The sequence below is a fragment of the Hylobates moloch genome, unplaced genomic scaffold (assembly GCF_009828535.3).
Source record: "Hylobates moloch isolate HMO894 unplaced genomic scaffold, HMol_V3 SCAFFOLD_16, whole genome shotgun sequence".
NCBI lineage: Eukaryota > Metazoa > Chordata > Mammalia > Primates > Hylobatidae > Hylobates > Hylobates moloch.
Genome location: NW_026652291.1, coordinates 38,335,156 through 38,357,793, shown reverse-complemented (window position 1 = coordinate 38,357,793; position 22,638 = coordinate 38,335,156). Strand labels below are relative to the sequence as shown.

At 37.3% G+C, this 22,638-nt stretch overlaps 1 protein-coding gene and 1 long non-coding RNA gene across 17 annotated transcripts in view; one reads left to right on the top strand and one right to left on the bottom strand.

Annotated features, from left to right (window-relative positions):
• GPHN (gephyrin) overlaps positions 1-22,638 on the top strand; it is a 667,615-nt gene that overhangs the window by 587,852 nt on the left and 57,125 nt on the right. For all 16 annotated transcript variants that reach the window (XM_032179254.3, XM_032179251.2, XM_032753695.2 and 13 more), the window contains 5 exons: positions 891-946; positions 8,356-8,475; positions 10,074-10,132; positions 11,232-11,385; positions 20,464-20,585. In XM_032179254.3, the coding sequence (XP_032035145.1) occupies positions 891-946; positions 8,356-8,475; positions 10,074-10,132; positions 11,232-11,385; positions 20,464-20,585 (511 nt within the window). The remainder of the gene's footprint in view (positions 1-890; positions 947-8,355; positions 8,476-10,073; positions 10,133-11,231; positions 11,386-20,463; positions 20,586-22,638) is intronic.
• LOC131381509 (uncharacterized) lies at positions 547-20,774 on the bottom strand. Its single transcript, XR_009210304.1, has 3 exons — positions 20,704-20,774; positions 6,585-6,673; positions 547-1,020 (listed from the first exon to the last, which is right to left on the bottom strand). It is a non-coding gene; the product is annotated as an uncharacterized LOC131381509 (long non-coding RNA).

Here is a 22,638-nt window from a genome sequence, read left to right as displayed (position 1 = left end):
TGTCAAGAAAACTCTTTGAATCTCCAAGAATGTTTCTTCATCTAGCCATTGTTATACTGTATATATTTTTTTAATAAATTTTTTTATCCCAATTCTGGAATTTTTTTTTCAATTTAAAAATAAATACCCAATGGAAAATGTGATGCAGTACTGCCTATGTATTCTAACTCATAAATAGAATTTTGATACATTATTTAAAAAAACTGTGCTACAATTACGAGACTGGATTTTAGTCCTAGCTCTACCATTAACCAGAAATTGTTCAAAGTACTTTACCTTTTCTTTCTACCTGATTTCTTTCATTCTATAATTCATTTCCTTCAGCTGTCAAATGAAGAAAGGAATGTTCTTCCTATGTCACATCAGGAAGCCCAGACCGGGAGATAAATAAGAAAACAGTATGAAGTTGTTAAAATGTTATAGAAAAATGGAGACATATGGATATGTATACAAAGTGATAAATCCATTTATATATATATATGTATATATATATATGTATATGTCCATGAGTGTACACACACACATCACACATACATACACATGGATAAGGTGGTATTTATTTAGGAAGATGTGCTAGAATAACTTATTAGAAAAGCACGAGTGTGGAAATTACGAGGTGACAGGAAGACCATCTCCAGTGACACCATGGCACAATTAGGTACCAGTGGTACAATTAGGACCACTTCTATCAGTGCATGTGAGTTGCGGATACCAAACATTAAACCAGTAGTAACAAAGCCATTGTCAAGTCTAGGAGATCAGAAAAATATTCCACTTCTCTAAGCCTTATCAAATAATTTGAGTCAAATTTTAGAATTCCAATTTTAGGTTCTTGTTCCATGCTATAGGTCCATACTGATGTTTGTTCTTGGCTCTTTTCCATCTCACAGCTGCTGATGGCCCAGGAGATCGTTTCATCATTGGGGAATCCCAAGCTGGTGAACAGGTGAGATTGATAGGCCTGAAAGGCACTGAAGATTTCAGCTTCATGGACTTTGGGCATCTAATTCTAAATTTCTCCTGTCAGTGTAGTGGAAATTAGAGAGAGATTAGTCAGAAGGTTATCAAAGGGATGAAAGTATAGTTCCCAGGAGAACCAAAAGAATTATTTCTTAATTGAAAATATCTACATCTATTAATATATGACATAGTATTATTAGTATGTCTCACAGACATGCCTTACAAGCATTTTCCAGACCTGTGATTGGGTGATTCTTTTTTTCCTGAAAAAAAAAAAATGTTCTGAATAGAACAATTTCTAGGTAATCTTCTCAGACTTTTCCCCAACTTGTGTTACAAATAGGGAAACTTAGAAGTAGATTATTTAAACTCTTTAGCTAATTATTTAATTTAATTTTTCTCACTGATTGTCATTGGTATTTTTATAGGAATTGCAATGAATCTGTAGATCGCTTTTTTGGTAGTATGGTCATTTTCACAGTATTAATTCTTCCAACCCAATGACATGGGATGCTGTTTCTTTCTCTCTTTTTTTGTGGCCTCTTCAAGCTTTTTCATCAGTATTTTATAGTTTTCCTTATATTTTTTACCTCTTTGGTAAATTTATTCCTAGCTTTTTTTTGTAGTTTTTTTTTTTTTTTTTTTTTTTTTTTTAGGGGGGGTCTCTCTCTGTCGCCCACGGTGGAGTGTATTGGCGCAATCTTGGCTCACTGCAAGCTCCGCCTCCCGGGTTCACGCCATTCTCCTGCCTCAGCCCCTCCGAGTAGCTGGGACTACAGGCGCCCGCCACCACGCCCGGCTAATTTTTTTGTATTTTTAGTAGAGACGGGGTTTCACCGTGGTCTCGATCTCCTGACCTCGTGATCCGCCTGCCTCGGCCTCCCAAAGTGCTGGGATTACAAGCGTGAGCCACTGTGCCCGGCCTTTTTTTGTAGTTATTATACATGGGATTGCTTTCTCATTTTCTTTCTCTGCTAGTTTGTTCTTGTATGTTGATTTTGTATCCTGCAGCTGTACTATATTTATCAGTTTTAAGAGTTTTTGGTGGAGCTTTTAGGGTTTTCTATATATAAGATCATGTTATCTGCAAACAGGGACAATCTGACTTCCTCTTTTCCCCTTTGGATACCCTTTATTTCTTTCTCTTGCCTAATTGTTCTGGCTGGGACTTCCAGTACTAGGTTGAATAAAAGTGTTGAAAGTGGGCATCCTTGTCTTGGTCCAGATCTCGGAGGAAAATCTTTCAACTCTTCCACATTCAGCATGATGTTGGCTGTGGGTTTGTCATCTAGGGCCTTCACTGTGTACACTCATTCTTTCTATACCTAAGTTGTTGAGAGTCTTAACCATGAAGGATTGTTGAATTTTATCAAATGTTTTCCTAAGTCTGTTGAGATGATCATATTGTTTTTGTCCTTCATTCTGTTGGTGTGATGTATCACATTTATTGATTGGCATATGTTGAGCCACCCTTGCATCCCCACAGTAAATCCCACTTGATCATGGTAAATGATCTTTTTAATGTGCTGCTGGATTCAGTTGCAAGTGTTTTATTAAGCATTTTTGCATCAAGGATATTGGCCTATAGTTTTCCTTTTTTGTGTTGTATCCTTTTCTGGTTTGAGTATCAGAATAATGCTGACCTCATAGATTGAGTTTGAAAGAATTCCTTCCTCTTCAGTTTTCCAGAAGAGTTTGAGAAGAATTAGTATGAGTTCTTCTTTAAATGTTTGGTAGGATTAAGCAGTGAAGTCATCAGATCTTGGGCTTTTCTTCAATGGGAGACTTTATTACAGATTCAGTCTCATTACTCATGATTGATCTGTTCAGGTTTTCTATTTCTTTTTGGCTCAAGCTTGGTAAATTGTATGTATTGAGGAATTTACCCGTTTCTGCTAGGTTTTCTAATTTTTTGATGCAGTTCTTCATAGTAGTCTCTAATGACCCTTTGTATTTCTGTAGTATCAGTTGTGATGCCTCCTTTTTCATTTCTGATTTTGCTTATTTGGGTCTTTTTTTATTAGTCTAGCTAATGCTTTGTCAATTTTGTTTATATCTTCATAAAGTCAACTTTAATTTCATTCATCTTTTATGGTTTTTTAGTCTCAATTTCATTTGTTTCTCTGATCTGTATTCTTTCTTTCCATCTTCTGATTTTGGATCTGGTTTGTTCTTGCTTTTCTAATCCCTTGAGATATATCACTATGTTGTTTCATTGAAATCTTTCTACTGTTTTGATGTAGGTGTTTGTTGCTATAAACTTCCCTCTTAATGCTGTTTTTGCTGTATCCCATAGGTTTTTGTCTGCTGTGTTTCTATTTTCATTTGCTTTGGGAAATCTATTTATCTCTTAATATATTTATTGATCCATTGGTTGCTCCGGAGCATGTTTTGTAATTTCTACATGTTTGTACAATTTCAAATGTTCCTCTTGTATTGATTTATAGTTTTAGTCCATTGTGGTTGGAAAAAAATTCGATACAATTTTAGTTCTTTTAAATTTGTTGAGACTTGTTTTGTGGCCTAATATGGTCTATCTGGAGAATGTTCCATGTGCAAGTGAAAAAAAAATGTGTATTTTACAGCTCTTGGATGAAATGTACTATAAATATCTGTTAAGTCCATTTGGTCTAAAATGCAGTTTAAATCCAGCGTTCCTATGTTGATTTTCTATCTATATGACTTGTCCAGTGCTGAGAGTAGGGTGTCAAACTCCCCAAATATTATTGTATTGGAATCTGTCTCTCCTTTTAGATAAATAATACCTGCTTTATAGTGGGTGATCCCATGTTCAATGCATATATGTTTGCGATAATTGTATCCTTGTGGTAAATCAATCCCTTTATAATTATAGAATGACCTCTCGTATTCCTTTTTACAGTTTCTGACTTAAAGTCTGTTTTATCTGGTATAAATGTAGCTACTTTGACCTGATTTTGGTTTCCATTTGCATCAAATATCTTGATTCATTTCTTCACTTTCAGTCTTTGTGTATCTGTATAGGTGAAGTGAGTCTCATGTAGGCAGCAAATAGTTGGGTTCTTTTTTTTTTTTTTAATCCATTCAGCTTGTCTGTATCTTTTAACTAGGGAATTTAACCTATTTATATTTAAGGTTATTACTGATAGATGAGGACTCCTGTCATTTCATTGTTTTCTGGTTTTGCTCCCCCCTTGCTCCTTCCTTCTCTTATTGTTTATCATTGCAGTTGGGTGGTTTTCTGTATTGATACTGTTTTATTCTTTTCTCTTTCTCCTTTATTAATCTGCTGTACCAGTGAGTTTTATGCTTGTGTGTGTTTTTGTGATAGTGATTATTGTCTTTTTGATTCCAGATATATGACTCCCTTGAGAATTTATTGTACGGCCAGTGTAGTAGTAATGAATTCTCTCCATTTTTGCTTGTCTGGGAAAGACTTTATTTCTCCCTCATTTCCAAAGGATAGCTTTGCTGCATATAGTATTCATAGTTAGAAATTTTTTTATTTCAGCACTTTGAAGATGTTATCTCCTTTCTTCCTGGCCTGTAAGGTTTCTGCAGAGAAATCTACTGTTAGTTTAATGTGGATTTCATTATATATGACTTGATTTGGAGACCTTTGGAATTCCTGGACCTGGATATCCATACCTTTCCCCAGACTTGGGAAGTTTTCAGCTATTATTTTATTAAATAAGTTTCTCATGCCTTTTCCTTTCTTTTTTTCTGAAACTCCAATAATATGAATATTTGTTCTTGTGTGGTGTCCCATAAGTCTTACAAGCGTTCTTCACTCTTTTTTATTCTTCTGTTTCTCTCTCTCTCTCTTGCTGGGTATTTCAAACAACCTATCTTCAAGTTCAAAGATTCTTTCTTCTGCTTCACTATTGAAGCTCTGTATTGTAATTTTTTATTTCATTCTTTGAATTATTCAGCTGTAGAATTTCTGTTTGGTTCTTTTTTATGATTTCTCTATCTTTGTTGAATTTCTCATTCTTATGAATTGTTTTGCTGATTTTGTTGAATTATCGCTAGGTTTTTTTTTTTTTAATCTAATTGAGTTTCCTTAAGATCATTATTTTGCAATTTCTTTTCCAGGAGTTCATTGATTTCCTTTTCACTGGAGTCTGTTAATAGAGATGTATTCCTTTAGTGGTGTCATATTTCTTTGCTTTTTTGTGTTTCTTGTGTCCCCATGTTGATCTGTGTGCCTGGTAGAACTATTGCTTCTTTTAGACTTTCTAGGGTGGTTTTGTAGAGACGCCTGTAGTTGGGCTTTAGTGTGTTGGTTGCAAAGGGTGTGGTGACTTTCTGGACGGGTGCAATGGTGTAGTCTCCATGCAGCTTTTTCAGTTGCATTCAATGTCAGCAATAACTGTGAGTACCTCAGTGGCCTAATCCATAGAAGTTTGTGTCAGTGGTAGTAGTAGCATAGGCTGTTAATATCCTTGGTGTCAAGGGCTTTTGGAGTCCTCCTCTTCTTGTTTTCCACACAATAGGGAGAATCAGCTGAAAGGATCCCTCTTGGTGTTAGGTCTGACATCCCCTCCAAGCAGCTACAGTGACACTGGGCTCAAAATATGGTGCTTGGAGTGACTGTGGAGCCAGGATCCAAGGCTCAGGGTCTTGTGAATCTATTGTGGCACCTGGTTCTTGGGGTTCAGGTTCACTGTCTGTGGCAGAGTTGGATGTAGGTTATCCAAAGAACCAAGGTTTATGACTGAGGCACCCCCTAGCAGCTTGGACCTAGGTGCCCTGGTTGTACCTGTGATTTTATACCTCATGGGCAGGCTGTAGTACTGACCAAACTCCAAAGAAAAAGGTTTTGGCCAGGGGAGCAGGGTATGGCCGCAGCTCAGGAACCAGAGCCAGTAGGGCTCAGCAGCAGCTCGGGTCACAGTGGATAAGGTACTCTGTAGTAGTGACTCTAGACCCCTGGATGGTGGGGCTACGCAGATCCTCACCTCAGACTCTGAGGCCAGGTGCAGAAGCAGCAGATACCTTAGAATGGCAGAGCACAGCTGTGGTTTGATCCCCAGGGGGTCAAGGATCAACACAGAAATGACTCAACTCCCCAGAGAGAGGGGTATCTCAGCAGCTCAGACTCTAAGGGGTTATAGTCTAGCTCCAGAGAAGCAGGGTACTAGAGTTATTTGGCCTGTAGGTCAGGGTATCTTGGCTCAATCAGCACTCTGTTTCTCTAGCACATGAGCGACTACATCAGCTCAGCCTGGGATGCATAGGTGCTCAGCCTGGCAAAGTGTGTGCCACATACTTTCTAAGCCTTGCAATATGTCTGGGAAAAGGATGATTAAAGAAGATTAGAAACTATTTCCAATGTCTGGATGCAGTTAAGGGAAACCAATAAAGGACTCTGCAGCACCCAGGAGCTAGCAACAGTGAGATTTCCTTACCACCTCTTAGTCTGCAGGAGCAAAGAAAGACAATGGTACCTGAACCTGGGAAGATTCATAGCTATGGAGGAGGACTGCCCAACAGCAGCTGTTGCTCTCAGTAGTAGAGATGCCCTAACCATCACCAAACTGCAACCCAGGAGGAAAAGAGCAAGGGGAATGAAAACTCTACTTTTCTGTCTCTCTCCTACCCTCTAAATCTCTTACTGACCCCTCCCTTTGGCTGAGTGTCACCAGACACCAAAGTGATGGGAAACTGGTTAAAATAGTCCATAGAGGTCAGCTTCTGGACCACAGCACAGAGTAGAGAATGATGATGTGATCTGGAGAGGCAAACAGAAAATGAAACAAATCTTTGTCTTTGTAAGGCTTATATTCTATAATATATAATGCACTTAACATTGTACCTAGCATAGATTGTGGGTTCAATAAATATTAGTTATTAGTAGTATTGCTTATAGTAATAATATTATGGAGAGAAGATTTTTAAGACTTTTCTAATAAATTTCCTGTTTTACTTTGGTTATACTTTCAGTAGTAGGGTATTTTTTTTTCTTAACCATTCCCTAAGGGTGTGTGTGTGTGTGTGTGTGTGTGTGTGTGTGTGTGTGTGTGGTTTATTTTACTTTGTCTTATTTTGGTGGTTAAAATAACAACAATGACAAAACATACACACACATAACATTAAATATACCATCTTGACAATTTTTAAGCTTATAGTTCAGTAGTGGTAAATATATTCACATTGTAGGGACTTAAGATTTTAAATAGAGTCATGAGTTACTTAACGAAGATATATTCTGAGAAATATGTTGTTGGGCAATTTTCTTGTTGTCCGACCATCATAGAGTGTACTTACACAAACCTGAATGAGTAGCCCACTACACACCTAGCCTACATGGTGTGACCTGTTGCTCCGAGGCTACAAACCTGCACAGCATATTACTGTACTGAATACTGTAAGCAATTATAATGGTATTTGTTTATCAAAACAAAAAGTACAGTAAAAAATGTGGTAATCTTATGGGACCACCATCATATATGCAGTCCAACATTGAGCAAACGATCCTTATGCAGCACATGACTATACTTATGAGGCAGACATCTTTAGAAAGGAATCTTTTGGCAGGGGGGATTAATATTGTCTCAGGATTTTTTCTTAGGGGGAATTTGAAGCATTCATTTTCCAAACTCCAGTCTAAATCATTGCACCTGACAAGTGACTTTCAGATCACTTGTCTATCAGATCAAATCTATCAGATGAATCTTACAGAAAAATGCTTTTCCCCATGTTGTAAGAAGTTAGCAGGGAAGGTTCTATCTCTTACACCATCAATATGAGAGCACAAACAATGAAAATCTTGTTTTTCATTTTCAAAAGTAATGTTTAACCTAGGTCATTACAGACACTGGAATCATTTTTAAATGATTTAATTATATTTGCTCAACTTCTATTATTAATTGATAGGTGAGATAATATGTTTTAGAATATTTTCAAAGGCAATAATTAAAATATTTCTGGCTTGCCTTTATTTAACCAAAAAGATTAGTTAATAAAGTACTGCATTTCTCAAACATCAGAACTTCAATAAGTTACGAAGGTGTTTTTTTTTGTAATTGTTATTCATAATGTATGTCCTAGCAATTTTTTTACTTACAGACTCTCAAATCACTTTACATATATTAGGAAAATGTACATTATTTGAGAGGCAAAAGTGGCAAATGTAAATGGCAGTTCTTCAAAAGTAAAGCAGAGCACCAAGAAAGACACCGAATAGTCATTACCTTAAAGTACACATAAAATCAGCTTAAATGAACCTAAAGCCTCTTTAGTGTGAGTGTACCTGTTTGTAGATAGCTTTTATTACACTGGCCCAAAATGAATAAGACTGTAAGACTTTCTTTTATGGTTTATTTTTTAATATTAAAAAAATTAACATCCTCTGCAGACTTTTCCTTTGCAGCAGCAAAGTACATCAACTGTCTTTTTCATTTTTATTTCCAGCCAACTCAGACAGTAATGCCAGGACAAGTCATGCGGGTTACAACAGGTGCTCCAATACCCTGCGGTGCTGATGCAGTAGTACAAGTGGAAGATACCGAACTTATCAGGGAATCAGATGATGTACGTCATCACCAAGTCTTACTGCGCTGTTGTTCCTATGGCAGTATTATGTCACAAGCGTTTTCTGCAATGTTTGTGAGATTAACCCAGTTTTTTGGGTTATTTTGTTTTGTTTTGTTTTTGCTTATGGTGAGATCTTATATTGTAGTATATGAGTCTCCAGTAAATAAGAAATTTCCTTAATCTTGAAAATCTATTGTTACAGGAGGGGTTTCTCTGATCATTGCTGTTATAGCAGAATTTGAACCATATTTGACCCAAGCAGTTTCACATGCAAACAAGGAAAGAAAGTACCTCAACAAAGAAAAGCAGAGAGATTAATGGTTGACATACCTTCCAGAGCAGAGAGATTAATGGTTGACATACCTTCCAGCTGAGAAATTTGACATTGAGACTAGCTTCTGATAAAATGTCAAGGAGTTCATGAAATCAGAATTTACTAGAGAAGAATTTAACTAAGAGCACTTAGGCAAGTTCTTGAATATTACACTAAGCCAAGCATTTGAACCAAATGACCCTTTCACGTCTGGTTTTCTGTAAGTCCGGAAAAAGCTGTGCCACCAAATGACAGCCTGGAAATATTAAGTATGTATGTCAGTTCTCCCTCTATTGCCTCAAGTAAAAGATGCTGGAATCTTTTTGGACCTAAGCAAGGCTTTATCTCACTGAAAATAGTGGCAGGTTATTGAAACCAGAGTATAAGCCAGTAATAAAAGTAGAATAGATTCAACTGAGGTTTTAATAATCAGCTATCTTACTTGTTTTGTGAAGAAAGTAAAGATATATTTTAAAGCTGAGGTGAAAAATAAACATAATATTCTCCCAAGCCGAGTAGATAGTAAAATTGGCCATGCCAAGAGACTTTCCCTGATCTGGAGATTTTCTTTTTAATCACTTTTCCGTATGTAAGGCTTATAAAATTCAACCCTTGGCAAACAGATCACATTGCCTGCTGTTAAAACTGCCTAAGCAGATTTATTGGCATCAGGGAAGCCAGCAGAGCACTGAATTCCAGAACACATGCATCCACAGACTCTGCCAGGTGACAAGACACAGTTCCAATGTCACAATATTATTCACAGCCCATAAATGTAAAATTGATTATTCCAATTAATGTACAGAAATCTACGACCAGGCAAACTATAAGTCCTTTACTGAAATTTCTGCAAGTATTTGGTAATCTTGGCATGGTATTGAACCCATGATTCATGGGAAAAGAAGGAAGATATTACCTCCATGCATGTTCACTTTATTAGGGTAGCCATCTACATATATATATAAAAATATATAAATAAATTATATATAATGTATTAGTTCAAATATTAAATCTTATAAACAAGATTTAATATTTGAATTGGTACTTTTTTTAAAGCATAAAAATTAGAGAAAAAATTTTTTTTATTTATTGGCACCAAACCTTCTAATTTTTCAGGAACCTGTGTTAGAAATTCAGTATTTTCAGCGGGTGTAGCAAATAGTTTTCTTTTTCTCTATATTTGTATATATCCTGGGCCTATCTGGTGGTGAAAGTATCGGAGTAGCTAAATTCTACTGCTCAGAAATTCTATTTGAAATTACATGACCTGCTCTTATTATAGGGCACTGAAGAACTTGAAGTGCGAATTCTGGTGCAAGCTCGGCCAGGCCAAGATATCAGGTAACTTCAAAACACATAGAATATACAGCCTACTTTTGTTTCTACATGATCATTTACTCAGGAAACCCTGGCTACTATAAATCTGCAGCCATGTCAATTAGCCATTAGTTTTCAGGGCTTTAACAAAAAGCAAAATGAATTTTATGAATTGTGTGTCACGTATCTGTCCTGCTACTTTTTAATGAAGATGGTAAAGGCAAGTTAGTCAAAAGCAAGAAAAGAAAGAGGTAAAGTCATGAGCCTACATATTCTACAGTTAATTCTACTCCTAGATAATCCAGAATTACCCAATCCCATCCCTAAATAATCTGGAATTTGGTATTAACTCAGATAATACCAGAATTGGATATTTACACAATTAACTGATAGCATATGCTCTAGTGACTACCAATAATAATGGAATAATCTGTTCCTCTTTATATACAAAGATGAGGCTATTTGCTACGATAAATAGTGCATATACCTTAAATTATTTTTCTTACAATGGAATATGTTTACCCTGATTCCATTAATACTAATTTGCTGAACATCCCTTTGTAGCGAAGCTACACTTCTCCCTCCCTATGGCAGCACACCAAGGTGAATGTACCTCAGTAGCCATAGATCAGGACCAACCTAAGTGGTCCATATGGAAATTACCTCTATGACTGTAACCTCATTAGCATTATTCTCCTTGCCACAAAGCTAGCTAGCTGTGGACCTCTTATCATTAATGCCACTAGATATTTCCATACAAATTCTTGCCTTATCAAAGAAAGTTTACAATTGGTATTTTTATTATAATGTAACACAAAACAATTTGTAAAGTAATTTTCTTCACAGGTACTCAGGAAAAAAAAATTTTCAAATATGAAGTAACATGTTTTTCTTTAGCAGTAATATATTCAAATCCTATTTCTGTTTTCTGTTGTGTGATTGAACTTTTAAAATTAAAAAAGCATAGGATTTTTAGAATCCCTTCATTTCATTATTTTCCTACTGCTTTATTTCTTGACTTTTTTATCTTCTTGAATGTCCTTTTTTGACACTAAAGTTTCCCTCTGAGTTGAGAAAATGTTGTCTCTAATCACACTGCTTATGGTTCTGCTTTGACTTTCAGACCCATCGGCCATGACATTAAAAGAGGGGAATGTGTTTTGGCCAAAGGAACCCACATGGGCCCCTCAGAGATTGGTCTTCTGGCAACTGTAGGTGTCACAGAGGTCGAAGTTAATAAATTTCCAGTGGTTGCAGTCATGTCAACAGGGAATGAGGTATTAAAAATAAAAATAGAAGGAGTGGGGAGAGGGCCTGTAAGATAAAGGTATTTCTGACATCTGTTCTGTGTTGTAAATAGAATGTTGTAAATTATAGATCATACCAGTGGATCCACATTCTTATAACAGGGAAACAATAAATCGGCTTTAGGATAGTTTCAAGTTCAGAATATGAGAACAAGGAAGAACTAGTTAAAATTATGTATTATGAAATGTTCTCTTCTATTAGAATGAAATACTGTAACCAATGGCCTTTCCACAAAGTCAGTACACAAGCAAAAAACTTTAGCTGCTAGCCATAGGTATTAAACTATACAAACTCAGTACTATTTCTGTTTAGACAATGAATTGTGCCCATCCTGCTGCTGAAATGATGAGCTACTTCTGTGTGGGAAGTATCAATGAATCAGGACATCATGGCTAGCACTTCTTGCGAAAAGTTCCATTTGATCTTTAATCACCAAGAGAGATTTGATAATCAGGTTTTTTTTTCTCTCTCTCTCCCTAAAGATAGCATCTCTAGTGGCATGATATTTAGAATGGGTCAAAATGTCATTTCATTCCTGATTTAGAAAAGAGAATTTAGTCCATCTCTTTCTGGGAACTCTTGAAAAACTTCCTATTGCCTGTTTTGCTTAGGTTGTGCAAAACTTCAGTCAGAAACTCCAAGGTCAAATGGAGAATACTAAAAAGTGAATCTGCTGGAAACTCAAAACCTTATAAAAGAATCAGAAACTATTGAGATTTTTTAAAGTATTAATAATTCCTTTGACCTTACTATTAAAGAAAAGATTAGCAGGATTTTTTTAAAATCTCTTTGTTCTGAAAAAAACCCGTCATTATTTTTAATTTCTTGGAGTCTTGGAAATGAAAATTTTCAAAGGTCTTTTTATGATCTTGTAGTCCTTTTGGTTAAAGCAAAAGAATAGACTGTTTTATTTTGCAAATAGATAGCTAAATCAACATTCCAGATGTGCTTACTTCCCAGTATATATGCACTAGTCATTTCCAAAAACTATTGATTGACAGAAAACATTCTTTTCAATTTGATCTATATAGTAATGATTTTAATATCCTTAGAACCAAATAACACTATATATAGCATCAGAAATAAATTTTTGTTAAATTGGTTGACTCAGTGAACTATTCTTTTTTATGATTTACTTACATGCTTTGTGCAACAAGTAAGTTCACGGAGTTTGAGAAAGCTAAACAGTAGCACACTCGTGGACCAGGCATGGTGGCTTATTCCTGTAATCCCAGCATTTAGGGAGGCTAAAGCAGGGGGATCAATTGAGGCTAGGAGTTCAAAACCAGCCTTGGCAACATAGTGGGACCCTGCCTCTACTAAAAAGTTAAAAATAGCTATGCATGGTAGCACATGCCTATAGTCCTAGCTACTGGGGAGGCTGAGGTGGGAGGATCACTTGAGCTCAGGAATTCAAGGCTGCAGTGAGCTATGATGGCACTACTGCACTTTAGCCTGGGTGACAGAGTGAGACCCTATCTCAAAATAAAGTAAAATAAGAATTAACACACTCATAATAACTATGTAGTTAATAGGAAACTCTGTCAAAGCAATATTGCTTATATTTCTCTCACATGCTTTTGTAGGTCTGGACTCATCCTCTCAATTATCCACAGAGTATATTGTTAGTATTTTGTTTAAGCTACCTTTTACACTCAATTAAAACTATTTACTGGAAGTAGGCTAAGGTAATGGGGTGAGAATAGAGATAGTATTATATCATGAAATCTAGGGAAGAGTTTGTAGTCTTAGTTCCCTGCCCCCATAGAGCTTATTACTCTTGAAGAAGCTTTGACTAATTCTACATGACTCATTCCCCTACTTTAACAGGCCTGCTATACTAAACTTTACCACAGTTTTCTGAGAGAATAATGCTTCTAAATTATATTATCTCTGGTTCCATATAGCTCAACATTCCTCCCTTTCTCTTATTCAAAGTTAGTTTTTATTATGACTCCATGATCATATAGTTTAATTTTCTTCAGTAGATAATTGGGTACCTCTGTGCCAGGCACTTTACTGGAAATTGGTGACAAAAAAAGAGATAAATAAAGCATATTATCTCTCCTGAAGACTTGAAATTCTCAGATACCCAGAAAACAATAGCAAAAAAAAATTAACTATTTTCAGAGAGGGCAAAAGAAATTGCCCTTAATGTAGCAAGGTCATAATTTACCCAGTCACAGTACAAACTTTCCTTAAGTATTGGTTTTAGTTTCCTTTGATACATATGGTTTCAGGCTGGGCATGGTTGCTCACGCCTGTAATCCCAGCACTTTGGGAGGCTGAGGCGGGAGGATCGCTTGAGGTCAGGAGTTCGAGACCAGACTGACCAACATGGTGAAACCCTGTCTGTACTAAAAATACAAAAAAATTAGCTGGGTGTGATGGCACATGCCTGTAGTCACAACTACTTGGTAGGCTGAGGCAGAAGAATTGCTTGAACCCGGGAGGCGGAGGTTGCAGTGAGCTGAGATTGCGCCATTGCACTCCAGCGTGGGCAACAGAGAGAGACTCCATCTCAAGAAAAAAAAAAGATATATATGGTTTCACATATGTCCACTTCTTGAATCTCATATGACATATTGGTAAGCAGGACAGTTGCCTTGGCAACCCAAAAAATGCCGTACAAGATGTCTATGTATACTCTTTAAACCTTCCCCCAGTATTTTGTTACTGTATGAGCTAGTTAAGGACCAGCAAATTATTTCAAAATTGGGGATATAGCGTCATCAACTATAGCTAACATGGAATAGCTGATTTCGGTATTTGTTGATTTCAACAAACTGTGCATATTAAAATTTAGATATGCAACCTGTGGTGATTCATGCCTGTAATCCCAGCACTTTGGGAGGCCGAGATGGGTGGATCACTTGAGGCTTGGAGTTTGAGACCAGCCTGGGCAACATGGCAAAACCCTGTCTCTACAAAAAATACAAGCCAGGCGTGATGCTATGCCCCTGTAGTGTCTGCTACTCAAGAGGCTGAGGCAGAGGTTACAGTGCGCAATGACCATTCCACTGTACTACAGCCTGGGAAATGGAGTGAGACAAAGAAAGAAAAGAAAAAGAAAAAGAAAGAAAGAGAAGGAAAATAAAAGAAAGGGGAATGGGAAGGAAAAAGAAAAGAGAAAAGAAGAGAGAAGAGAAAAGAAAAGAAACAAGGAAAGGAGGGGAGGGCAGGGCAGGACTACTTAGGAGATGGGTGCACCAGAATCTCACTAATTACCACTAAATAAATTATTCATGTAACCAGATACCCCCTGTTCCCCAAAAGTCTATTGAAATAAAAAATTTTTTAAAATTCGAAAAAGAAAACTCATTCACAATCCAAAAAAGAAAGAAAGAAAGAGTCTCACAATTTTGCCCAGACTGGCCTTAAACTCCTAAGCTCAAGTGATCCTCCCACCTCAGCTTCCCAAGTAACTGAGACTACAAGCTTATGCTACCATAGCCACTTCACAGGACAGGTTTTAAGCCAAAATTATTAAACCAATCAAATCTGTCCAGAGCCATCTTAATGGAAATATTATATTAATTATTTTCTAATACAATTTGTAAACCTCTGTATTTCTAAACCAAATTCTTAAAGACTCCTTAAATTATGTTTAAAAGCTCTAAATGTTTCTCTTCCCTTCTTATCTTGTAACCTAGTAAGCCAAGCAATTAGCTTAACTATCAGTTAAACGTTTTTTTCCCCAGAGTTTTATTAAAAGCTATTTGGAACAGGAACATGCTTCACAAGAGCTCATTGACTTTTCTCCCTCTTTTTCTGTTAGACCTATTTATCTGAACTATCTGGGTGTATCCATAATAACCAGAATTGAGTTTTGATCAATTAATAAATTAAGTTTTCTAGAAGACAGAGAAAGAAAGTGAGATGATTACCACAAATATGTAAAGAGTTACTGACCACTGTAAAAGTCTAATCATCTTCTTTTTGCAAAGAGTGGGAAAGCCTTAAATGCAAGCAAACCCATGTCAATATGTGAGAAAGAAAGGAAGTCATTACAACCAGTTCAAATAGTGTCTTGGGCACTTGACAATTCCATCAAGACTATAGGATTAATTAAGTCTTTAAAAGTACTTTCAAGTGAATAATTGTAGTCATATCAAAAGTACTTCAAAATGACCACTGCAATTCCAGGTTGTCCCTGATGAAATTATGCTTTTTAGAAAGATAAATATGTGAAAGAGAAAACAGAAGCCAGAGTTATGCCTGGAGATAGTGCAAGTTTATTATTAAATGAACCCATGAATTCATTAGCTACTGGTCATTCAAAAGGGAAAAATAGCACTTAAATATTGTATCTAAAGTCCTCAACAGTAAAGGTTGAACCCCTGGCAGCTAACCCTAAAACCCAACAAGCGAGAATGGGTAGAGAGGAAATCTCTCCCAAAGCCAGTTTCTCACAGACAAAACTAAGAAAAGTTCTTATAGGCACACAACAATGTGGCCAACTGACAGATAGGATGGCCAGTTTCAAATCTTTACTAAGAAAAACAAAAATTAGTATAAATCCAATCAGATAACCAAACAATTCTGGAAACCTTATAACAAAAACAATATCAGCTCTCTTTGGGAGTTCAACAAAAAAAGGATCAGACCTCAAAACAAGGGCTGGAGTTAATCTAAGCATCATAGACAAGGAATCCCCCCAAGCAAAAAGGCAGAAGAGACCTCACTGAAATACAGTATAACCAATAATATAACTGGTGGCAAGGGTTCCCACCTAAGTCTTGGTAGGATTTTCATAATACCAAAATCCTAATACAGAGACCACCAGGAAAACCTGTTAATCATACAAAATGGTTATATTAAAATTTCTGAGCAAAAGAAAATATCACCTTGACAATGTTGGGGAGGGAAAAATAATTTTTCCTCTACCCTTGTGAGTTCTTACCTGGGACCTCTATAAAAGATAGATTAACAAGAAAAAAAGGGAAGTTAGTTAACATGTATATCTCATGTATATATGGGAGATAACCCAAGGGAAAATTAGTAAAGTGATGGCTGAGAAGTCTGGCTTAAATAGCATCTTCAGCAAAGAACAATACATTCTTAGAGAAGTGATGAGACAAAGGAAAAGGACCTTGAGTCTCTAGGGCCGGCAATCTGTGGGAAGGCGAATGTATGGGAAACTAATGATAGATTAAAGGCTAGTTAATGAAGTTTGATATATAAATTCCTCTGGCGCCATCTGCAGGGTGATAAGTGTCCAAAGATTTATCCCTCGGGCTAGGCGCGGTGGCTCACGCCTGTAATCGCAGAACTTTGGGAAGCCTAGGCGGGTGGATCACGAGGTCAAGAAATTGAGACCATCTTGGCTAACACACGGTGAAACTCCGTCTCTACTAAAAATACAAAAAAATTAGCCGGGTGTGGTGGCGGAGTTCTGTAGTCCCAGCTACTCTGGAGGCTGAGGCAGGAGAATGGCGTGAACCCGGGAGGCGGAGCTTGCAGTGAGCCGAGATCGTGCCACTGCACTCCAGCCTGGGCGACAGAGCGAGACTCCGTCTCAAAAAAAAAAGATTTATCCCTCCAGAGGTCGCGGGGGGAGTTACCTTTCTTAATGTATGTCCTACTTTTAGGCAAACAGGAGAAAGGCAGAGAGCGTTTCTTATATTTTTCTTCTCAAGTGCCTTCAGCTCAAAAATATTTGTTATGCTGGCATATTTGGGGATGGTATATTCTGCTACCCTTCAACAGAGTCTCAGTAGTGTTTCACAACTGGGAAGTCATAAGATTTTTATGAGGGTATTTATAGGATTTTGAGGACTAGGGTTGGCCATGGGATAGTTTTAAGGTAGAAGTTATTAAGCAAAGTCCGAGCAGAGATTGGTCAGAATTTGTAAAATAGGTGAATTGGTGGATCACAATGAGTCTTATCTTCAGAGCATATGAATCCATGTGGAACTAAAACAAGTTGTCCATGATCTTATCTTAAAGTATATGGATCTGAACAAGCTCGTGTTAAAAACAATTTAGTTCAAGTTACATGTCCTGGTTTGGTACAGTTTAGCTGTTATGCAAATAATGGTATAGTTTTGCAAGTTGATGTTTCTGTTTTATTTCTCAGAAGGAAATAGATTTGTAGGCAAGGCAGCCAATTATAAGGCTTTCACAGAAATTCAGACATAATATAATGAATGCCTAGAATTGTTTTGGGAGGTAGTAAAAGAGTGAATGAAAATGTAGGGTCAAGGAAGAGATGGATTAGAATATTCTTAATGATTGAGGCTTGTGGGAAGAGTGGGCTACAAAGGGGAAAACAAAGTTAAATGTTTAGGCCAGGCGCAGTGGCCCACGCCTGTAATCCCAGCACTTTGGGAGGCCAAGGCGGGTGGATCACCTGAGGTTCAGGAGTTTGAGACCAGCCTGACCAACAGTAGAGAAACCCCATCTCTACTAAAAATACAAAATTAGCCGGGCGTAGTGGCGCATGCCTGTAATCTCAGCTACTCGGGAGGCTGAGGCAGGAGACTCGCTTGAACCCACGAGGCAGAGGTTGCAGTGAGCCGAGATCGCACCATTGCACTCCAGCCTGGGCAACAAGAGCTTGACTCTTTGTCTCAAAAACAAAAACAAACAACAACAAGAAAAAAGTTTAATGTTTAAAAAGTGGGAAGATAGTGGCCAGGTGTGGTGGCTCACACCTCTAATCCAAGCACTTTGGGAGGCTGAGGCAGGTGGATCACTTGGGGTTAGGAGTTCAAGACCAGCCTGGCCAACATGGCAAACCCCCGTCTCTACTAAAAATGCAAAAAGTAGCCAGACATGGTAGTGTGCACCTGTAGTCCCAGATACTCAGGAAGCTGTGGTAGGAAGATCGCTTGAACCCAGGGGGTGGAGATTGCAGTGAGCTGAGATTGCGCCACTGCACTCCAGCCTGTGCAACAGAATAAGACTCCATCTCAAAAAAAAAAAAAAAAAGGTGGGAAGATAGTGGCACCATTGATAATACCAAAAATGGGAAATTGAACTTGGTGACTTGATATGGAGATGATGGGTTATGTTTTGTTTTACCTTGTATTTTTTTTCTTTTGAAACTGTAATAAATTTCAGATATCATTCCCAAGATGACTGGAAGTATAACAGAAAATAAGATTCAGTTTTAAAAGGAAAAATTGTGAGTTTATTCTAGTATATTTAGCCTTATACTCTTCCATTTAATTCTGTGTTTTCTTTGAAATTATTTAAAATACACGGTAAATCCCACGCCCTCATTTAACTAGCTATTTTTTCATTATGTCAATTTTACAGACAAATAATGGGTTCTCCAGTGATCTCTAATTTTCCGTTATTTCTGGAACTGTTTGCAGCAAAATAACAGAGAGGAATATAAATAGCAAAGAAACCATCCTGATAACAGGAATCTTACTTAGTTGCTGGTCAACACCCTGCTTTGAAAAAAAATGATGTAATCACACAGTTTTCTTTCTAAAGCAACTGGTTTGATTAATGGAGTTAAAGAACTGTAAGCCCTGCCCCTTATAAAATTATAATCACTTTAATAACTGTGTGTTAATTAAGATCAGAAAATTAATCTATGTTAGCATTGCAATAGCAATTTTCCAAGCACTGCCAGTGAGTAAGAATGAAAGTGGGTTACAATGTCACGTGGCATCCGATTAAGTTAAATTAGTAAGTATTTGAAGGGAAGACTCCCTGGTGACACTGAATAAGATGGTCAGAGTTTTCCTGTAGCCTATTGTAAGGGGACAGTTGGTTGCAAAGCTACTACTTTTCTAATATAAAGTCAAAAATCTGGCCACATAGTATCACTAATGAGTCTGAAGGAAGATTAGGGCTTGTGGCTATTGTCTGGGAGAATTCATATAATAAGCTCTGGTGTTGGCCATATTAGTAGCCAAAACATCTTAAATGTGCAGGCTTGCCTTTAACCTCCTAAAATAATAGTCCAGGTTTTCTCACTTCAAATAAGTACTTTTTTTTTTACTTTATAATTTCTGAAATCAAAGCATATCTTAAAACTGATACATAAATTGTTGTAAGAATGTGTCTGTGTATGTGAAGGACCCCTACTCTTAGGTATTTTATAATCTAATAGTCTGTGTTCACATTATAAACTGATTTCATCTGTACTAGCATCTAGGGATAACACTATGAGAACAATTGGGAGGAAAATAGGTGATCCTTCCACGTCATATGTCATAAAGAAAGGAAAGAGAATCACATTTATTGTGCATTTATCTGCATAAACTGAATGTTCATTATCTCACTCCTAACAATTACCTTGCAAGGTAGTTATTATTACTGTATTTTATAAATGAGAAAATTAAGACAAAGAATTTTGTCAACTTGAATTTGAACACTGTCGGAATCCAAAGCTCTTCCTACTATACAATCTGACTACCTCATTGGAACATCCTAAGGTAGAATAAGCTTCATTAATTTTCTTCATAGGCATAGTAGATATTAAATCTCTAAAGATTAATTCAGTTCAGAATAATGGAATTTTGCATACATGTAGCTAAGTATTACTTAAGTTTGCTAGTATCAGAGACAAAACATCTGTCTTCCTCTCCTTCATATAAGCTTAACTTCTTTGATACTGTTGACCCCACTTCAGAAAAGAGACAAAAAAGTTTGAAAGAAAAGATAAACTATTATTCTGTTCAGACTTAAGGATATCATGTCACACAATCTATACCTCAAATATTCCCAATGGAAGACAAATTGGAAAATAATATTGGGAGGAAAAAAAAGATAATTGTTTTATTTAGTTTGGCCAATATCTCCAGAGCATTCTTATCAAATTGGAGCCCAACCTGGTGGGATATTTTGCGTGCAGTTCAATCGCCAGTGAAATTTCTGAGTGTTTTTTTACTTCCATAGGAACATTTTCTCATCCTCCTATACGTTCAATATTTATTTAAAGATCCTTTGGGCATTCACCTTCAAAATGCCAGATACCATTGTAGGTGCTAGATATGCTAAACTCAGTTTAGTAGATTTTTTTTTTCATTAGAAATACGCAACATTAACCTAATAGAATAATTTGTGGTGGTTTTTTGGCTTTGTAGCTGCTAAATCCTGAAGATGACCTCTTACCAGGGAAGATTCGAGACAGCAATCGTTCAACTCTTCTAGCAACAATTCAGGAACATGGTTACCCCACAATCAACTTGGGTATTGTAGGAGACAAGTAAGTATTTGATATCATTCTGAAAAGTTTGTATTGTACAAATACGAGTTTTTGGAATACTCACTAGGTGGAGTTGCTTTTAAAGAGGCAGAAATTTAATGTCATAATTTTCACTTACCTCATCCTTCAGAAGCCAAAGAATACTGAGGTATCTATGTCCTTTAGAGATAAAGATTTCTTGGAATGTCTCTGAAAACAAGAGAAATACTTTACTTTCCTGTAGTGTGTTAGGTTTCAAAGGATGTTTTTGTAATAGTTTTGGTTTTATCCCAATGGAGCTAACAGTGATGGCATTATTCTGATTCACAGTTTTACTTCTTTCAAGAAAGACAAGAAAAACATAGGTAAGAAGAGAAACAGAGATTGTCAAAATTAGCACTACCTAATTCTTTGAAGTTTAAGTACAATTTTTTTCTAGGACTTCTATATTGATTTTTGTATCTTTACGTAGCCCGTTTCTCCAGGCTTTACCTACTTGAAAGTACAAAGGGAAGCACAATGACTATAATTACTCAATTTTTAAGAGCCTATTACCCCCATCTACTGAATTAACTCAGCCCTCTGCTAAGTTTTCTAAGTATTTTTGTGAATCTCCAGTGCTGTCTCGTGTGATCAAAAGCAAGTCTGCACTTTCTAAACATCCCAGTATCATGCAACACTGCTGCCTGGCTGTCTTTCAAAAGTCACTCTTTCCAGTTCACTAGAGCTACACCTGCTTTTAGTAATACTCAAATATCAACCCAATGGAGACGAGGCTCAGAGACAGATCTGAGTGATAAATACTCATGATGTATCTATCACCCATAATCCCCTTTCTCTCTTATCACTACCTCATCACTATGTAGACCTCATGAAGCATGGATCCTTCTTCCCTTATATTGAGTACTTTCCCAAAACTCAGATGTGCTTTTGAAGAGGTTCTGACCTACCATTCACAAGGTAGGCTCTGACAAGGCATGCTATGAACTTTATCTTAGGCTCAAACTGGACACAGTCTAACCTAAGCTTGTCCAGGCCAGGCATAGTGGCTCACACCTGTAATCCCAGCACTTTGGAAGGCCAAGGCAGATGGATCACTTGAGGCCAGGAGTTCGAGACCAGCCTGACTAACATGGAGAAACCCCATCTCTACTACAAAATACAAAAATTGCCTAGGTGTGGTGGTACACATCTGTAATCCCAGCTACTTGGGAGGCTGAGGCATGAGAATCATTTGAGCCTGGGGGGCGGAGGTTGAAGTGAGCTGAGATCGTAACGCTGCACCCCAGCCTGGGAAACAGAGCGAGACTCTGTCTCAAAAAATAAATAAATAAACAAACTAAGCTTCTCCAACCCGTGGCACATGGACCACGTACAACCCAGGACAGCTTTGAATGTAGCCCAACACAAATTCGTAAACTTTCTTAAAACATTATGATATTTTGTTGTGATTTTTTTTTTAGCTCATTAGCTATCATTAATGTATTTTATGTGTGGCCCAAGACAATTCTTCTTCTGATGTGGCCCAGGGAAGCCAAAAGATTGAACACCCCTGGTCTAAACCTTGGACATAAGCATCTTCCCAGTAACCTGAGAGGTAGTAGCTTTTATGTCATCTAACCTTTTGAAGTTCTCTTCTTTCCTCCTGATTTTTTTTTCTTTCTCTGAGGACACTGGAGTGGAAGCTGGTGTATTTTCAAATGACTTTTTTTTTTAAATCTTCACCATTTGTATTTACATGGATGTTTAGCGCTAAAGAAGTTTGGCTGGGAGTGGTGGCTCACGCCTGTAATCCCAGCACTTTGGGAGGCCAAGGCAGGTGGATCACCTGAGGTCAGGAGTTTGAGACCAGCCTGGCCAACATGGTGAAACCCCGTCTCTACTAAAAATACAAAAATTAGCTGGGTGTAGTGGTGCGCACCTGTAATGCCGGCTACTCGGGAGGCTAACACAGGAGAATCACTTGAACCCGGGAGGTGGAGGTTGCAGTGAGCTGAGACCGCACCATTGCACTCCAGCCTGGGCAACAAAGTGAGACTCCAGGGCCCCTCGTCCTAAGAAGGGAAAGTAAAGC